This window comes from Monoraphidium neglectum, assembly GCF_000611645.1.
Source record: "Monoraphidium neglectum strain SAG 48.87 unplaced genomic scaffold scaffold03198, whole genome shotgun sequence".
NCBI classification, from domain to species: Eukaryota; Viridiplantae; Chlorophyta; class Chlorophyceae; order Sphaeropleales; family Selenastraceae; genus Monoraphidium; species Monoraphidium neglectum.
In genome coordinates, this window is record NW_014010430.1 from 1,632 (window position 1) to 6,976 (window position 5,345).

The 5,345-nt window shown below is 63.2% G+C and overlaps 2 protein-coding genes across 2 annotated transcripts; both read right to left on the reverse strand.

Annotated features, from left to right (window-relative positions):
- Positions 1–357: 357 nt before the first annotated feature.
- On the reverse strand, positions 358–1,016 carry MNEG_12346 (hypothetical protein; the record flags this gene model as incomplete). The annotated part of the gene is made up of 3 exons (XM_014039182.1): positions 358–464; positions 741–816; positions 981–1,016. The coding sequence occupies 3 exons, from the start codon at positions 1,014–1,016 to the stop codon at positions 358–360; spliced, it is 219 nt and encodes a 72-aa protein (XP_013894636.1).
- A 3,448-nt stretch (positions 1,017–4,464) lies between these two features.
- On the reverse strand, positions 4,465–4,740 carry MNEG_12347 (hypothetical protein; the record flags this gene model as incomplete). Its single annotated transcript, XM_014039183.1, has 1 exon — positions 4,465–4,740. A coding segment is annotated over one exon (276 nt), but the record flags the coding sequence as incomplete, so codon positions are not given.
- Positions 4,741–5,345: the final 605 nt, after the last annotated feature.

A 5,345-nucleotide genomic window follows, 5' to 3' on the forward strand; every position in this document is an offset into this window, starting at 1 on the left:
GCGTGTGCGTATGATGTCACATGCCGCGTTGCCAAGTCCTGGGGGATGCTGGTGGAGTTGACGAGATTCTTGTCATTCCGGGGCCCAACCCGCTGTAATCACCACGCCGCGGGCCCCAACGGAGGCGTGCAGTGGTGGCGATGAGCGCGTGCGTGACAAAGCAAAGGGGGGTAATGCGCTTTGCGTTGACCGCTCTGCTGGCGAGCCCGTTGAACTTTCCAGGGCTTCCTAACGCAGATGATACATCTTGAGGTCGCTCAAGGATCAAGGTGCAGGCGGCACCTTGACCCTTGGTGGCGGGCGAAGGCGGGGCCCTTGAGGGTTGCCGCGCGGCGCAAGGCGGGGGCAGGCGGGGGTTCACTTCTTTGGGGCGACGGCTGAGGCGACACGCGGCTTGTCGGCAAAGAAGCGCTCAATCAGGTCCGCCTCCGTCTCGGTAGGCGCGGGTGCGGGGCCGCGCAGGGCTGTAACGTTTGGGGGCGGGGAGGTGAAGGGGGGAGTTGGGCATGTGTCAGAGGCAGCGGCGTGTGGAAAGCATGCCTGGCAGGCCGGGGCGCGCCTCGAAAAGGAAATGTGGGGTTTGCTTTGGGCCGCAGGGGGGTAGACGCGGGAATGTGCATGCATGACTCGGGCTGGCAGCATGCGCGCATGTCAGCTGCGGCCTGCTGCCTGCGTGTCGAGGCGTGAGCTTTGTCCGGCGCCAAGGCCTGCCCCTGCCCGGTCTAGGACGGGGCGCGCACCTGCCGCGGCCAGTGTGTTGTGCGCGGCCAGAGCGCCGGCGCGAAGCAGCATCGCGCTGTTGGCGGATCCGAAATACTGCGGGTTTGGAGGGGGGGACGCGCGGCGAAAATAGCAACGGCGTTGGTGTCATGCGCGGCACGCCTGGCCAGGCGTGAAAGCACGCGTGCCTCGTCGAGGCGCAAAAGGGGCTGGCGCAGCTGTATGTGCACCCGCGGGGCGTCTGATCGCTCCTGGCTCACCTTGGCGATCATCGTGAGCTCGCTGGGACCGAGCATGTTGGCTGTGCTCAAGTTTGTTTTGGTGCGAGGACCGAAAAATGCAACAACGGCAGGGACAGCGGTAGAACTTTGATTTTGAACCTATTTATTAAATCAAAACGTTTTTGTAATACTCTTCAACTGAACTCGCAGGTAAACGGACTCAGCCACGTGAATGAGGACCTGCAGGGAAGTTGCCTCACTTTTGGAAGGGTCTTTCGCACTGTTCGCGCCTCAAGCCAACCCTGAGTTCAGCCTGGGCCATGTGGGGACATTTGGACAAACACTCATGCGCCTGTAAGCACAGTCATTGGCTCACGTCTCAACTTAAATTGGGAGTACAGCTGGCAACTGGCGCCCAACTGCCAGTGAGGTACCAAGGCGTACCTCGCCGGCCTCGCAGAGTCCACGAGGAACTTACTCATCCGCCAAACTGAGCGCTCGATTGACGCTTTCCAGCTTTCTGCATCGCAGTCCCGGCGCACTGCAGCCAGCTCTCGGCCCGTTTTCCCGCCATGCAGTGCCACCTGTTGTGCGTGCATCGACACTGCCGTGTATGGGTGCCCGCTTCATGTAAGCACGGTGAGATCGGGACCACGACAGCAAGCGTTTCGTTCCACAACTTTACACACACATTACCAATGACACTGTCGCTGAGCGATTGCAACCGGTGCCCCGTGAGGCGCGGCGCAAGCGGCGTGCGGCGCGATGCGGCAGCGAGAGCGCTACTGCTCCATGTTCTGGCGGAACAGGGAGCGGATGCTGCAACCCTCTGTATTCACTGGGCCAGGTGGCCCCTGCAAATGCAGTCGGCAAGAACATCAATCAATACCCATTCAGCAAGGTTCGGGCTGCAGCCAAGGCTGTCAGCCCCGTGCGCCTGCTGCCGCTGGGGCGCCGAACATCAAGGAAATGCCTCCGACACACCCGCACAACCAGGCATTCCTGCGAATCCAGCGTGCGTGTGCGTGCGTTCTTGCCATGCGCCCGGGCTGCGAGCGGGGGTGGTCTGCTCTTGTCCCTATCGAGTCCTCAACCCAGCCTGGTGCTTCATGCCCAGTGTTTTGATGCCTCCCCCCCACCCCCCAAAAAAACCTTGGTGCATCTCAGCACAGGCAAGGCTCAAGCAGAAGGAAGCATAAAAACGCGCCAGGTTCGCTTGAACGCCACATGCCGTATGTCGTGGGAGGGGTACAGTATCCGCGGTGGGAGGGTCAACGCTGCTGCTTTGCCAACAAACAATGCGGGGTGCCCCGCAATGAGAGTGTGCGGGTGCGGCCTCCGACCTCGCTTCGGTCAATCAGCAACCAGCTACAGGCTCTGCGCGTTGTTGCCCATGCCGCCATGACGGCGCACAGTATGAAGTGGCCAAGATTTGGAGGAGGTTCGGGCCTAGAGAGGAACCACCGCCCGCCGCGCCGGCGCCACGCCCCTTGCAAAGCTGGAGCCCTGCGGGGCCCGGCGAGGCGCGCACGTCCCTGTGCGGTGGGGTCTCATCACTGCACAGCTGAGCGGCGGGCACCTCCCAGTGCTTCGCGATGTGCGTGCTGGCGGGTCGTGTGGCGGACAACCAGGCTGGGTCGCACCAATCACAATGGCAGACTCGAGTGTGTAGGCCATAAGGCGCACCAAGCAACATTCTGGTTGCTGGCGGCACAGAGGCCCCTGGGTGGGGGCGTGGCGCCACCAGGGGTTGGGTAGGGAGCGGGCGAGGGGGCTGTGGCTGGGCCTGGAAATGCTCAGTTGTCACTGAGGGGTGGCTCTGCAACGCTCCCGCGGGCTTGATGTTCGCAAAAGAATCGGTTGATCAGCCTCCGCTCATATTCAGGGTGGAAATGCGAGCCCTGACCTGCGGGGTGTCGATGGGTGGGGGTGGTGGTGTTGGCAAGGGGGGTGACAGGGTTGGTGTGGCGGGTGCGTGGAGGCTTGGATGATTGTCTAGGTGGTTGTCAGGAAGTGTTTGGGGTGCAATCCCGGTGAGACGCTCAAGCAGTCAGGCAGTGTTGTTGCAAATGGAGCTCATCGAACAATCCATAGGCTGCTTTCCATCACAGGGGTGACTGGGGTGTGCGGTGCGTGACACCCGCGATGTGTCACTGCGCAAGGGGTCCGCGTGCACTTTGGGGGGGGGGGGCGCGCCGGAGCAAGAGGAGGGACCCACCAGCGCCTGTGCCCGCACGGCTGCCGGACGTGCGCAGCATGAGGCTGCTGGCGGCTGGGGAGGCCGCCGCTCGGCCGAAAAACTAGGGGTGTGGCAGGCGCAGTGGGGATGTGAGCAGGGTGGAGTGGAGAAAGGTGATGCATAGGTGGGGGCGGCCGGGGCTCGGGTGGGTGGCGCTGTGTAAGATGTATGCTAATGAACATTTTTGAGCAAAAATATTCCAGCGGCTGCACGGCCTAGGCTTGGCGAGGGACGTTCCACGTCGCATGTTGCACTGGTGCCGCCTGGCGCGGCAGGCGCTGCTTCTCCTGATCCCTGTACTCCACCCCATAGGCACAAATAGGTGAGATTGAAGGCTTAAAATCTTACCCGCGCGATCATCAGCGCTTCCTGTGAACCGGGCATGACTTCGATGTGTCGTTGCCGCAACAGAATGACAACAGCAACTTTGAACGACTGCTCAATCCCAACGATCTTGTGAGAGGAAGTTAAATTTTGGTCTGAAATTGTTCAGGGTGGGCCAGGACATTTCATGCGCTGGCTTGTCACACTTGTGCATGCCGCCGCCCGAAAGGTAGGCAAATGAACGTCCAAAAATGTGACAAGCGGTGATGGGTATCACGATGGTGAATCCTGGCTCTTCCCTTCCAGCTCGCCGTCAGTGCGCGAGTCGCCGCCCTTGGCTCATAAGCTGATCACGCTGGGTGCGCCCGGGCATGGCTTCCAAAAGCGCCCGTAGACGCCTTCCCATGCCACACCCATACACCTGGCCGTCCCTCTGCCCGGGACCTGTCAAATTTACAGGCCACACAGTCCCTGCGGGCGGCCTCGACCGATTTCGTTGCGCCCGCACCTCACGGCCGCACCGTGGTGACACGACTCACCCGGGTGCACCTCACTCCCAAGACTCGCAGGGCCCGCGCGCCTGCAAATGCCCGTCAGTGCCCCAGGGAGCGGCGTGCTTTCCAGCCGCCCGGCGTAGGCACGGGCAGCATCCCCGCCAACAGCCCTGACGTGCTCGCGGGCGGCACGCGCGTCTCCCCAAAAGCCGGCCTCCGCGCGGCAGACCAGGGCTGCCCCCGCCCACGCTCTTGCCCAACCCCCCAAAATCCGGTGCGGGTGGATACTCAAGGGGTCTAGGCCTACTGATCTAACCGCTACTAAGAATCATGCAACGAAAATGATGACGAAAAACAGCAATACAGAGAAAACACACGCAGGAGCCAGCCCACCCTACAGCTCCCAAGATGCAAATCAGCCGCCGCTGCGACCGCTGTGCCGCGATGTTCCGCGCCCCGCGCGCCGTCACCGGTCCCCCGGCCCCGGCAAGAAGTGCAGCCCGCTCTGCTGCCCACCGCCGCGGCCGCCGTACAGTGTATACCGCCGCCCCCCGCCGCGCCCAAACCCGCCGCGGCCGCCGCGGCTGCCGCCTCCGCCGCCACCCGCGCCGCCGCCGCCGGCTGCCTCCTGTTGTTCCCGCTTGTCTGCCTCCAGCACGAGCGCCTTGATCTGAGATCTCTCCGCCGCCTCTGACTGCTGCTTCTGCAGCACGCGCGCCGCGAGGGCGGCGGAGGCGGGCACCTTGGGTGGGGCGATGGGGATGGAGGGAGGGAGCGGGGGACAAGGAGGCGTTGAAGTGGCGTTTTGTCATGTCTGGGGCGTGGCGCGTCACATGGCTTCGATGTCGTGGGGCGTGGGAGTGTCCCGCGGTCCGCCAGGCACTCTCAACGGCACAGCGCACAGGGGTTGGGTTTGAGGGTGGGGGCTTCTGGGCTGAGACACATCCGGGTTGGTGGCAAGGGTGTCCAGCGAAAGCAAGCCTGGCGCGAGCACATCCCCCAGCACGCGCCTGCGCGCGAAGCGCCCTCCACCTTAGTCCCCCCCCCTTCCGCCGCCAGCTGCCGCGAGCGGCGTGGCTTTGGGCCCCAGCCACAGTCATCCTATATGGACACATGCACACACCATCCTGTGAACGCACATGCTCGCACCAATACACACAAACACACACACTCTCTCTGTCTCTATCTATCTCTTTGAAACACACACACACACACACACACACACGCGCGCGCGCGCGCGCGCGCGTGCACCACCCCCCACCTGCAGCTCCTTGCTCCTGTCCTCCCGGCCCCCGCGCTTCATCAGTATCCGGAATGCCACCTTGGGCCCGCCCCCCCCCCCCCCCC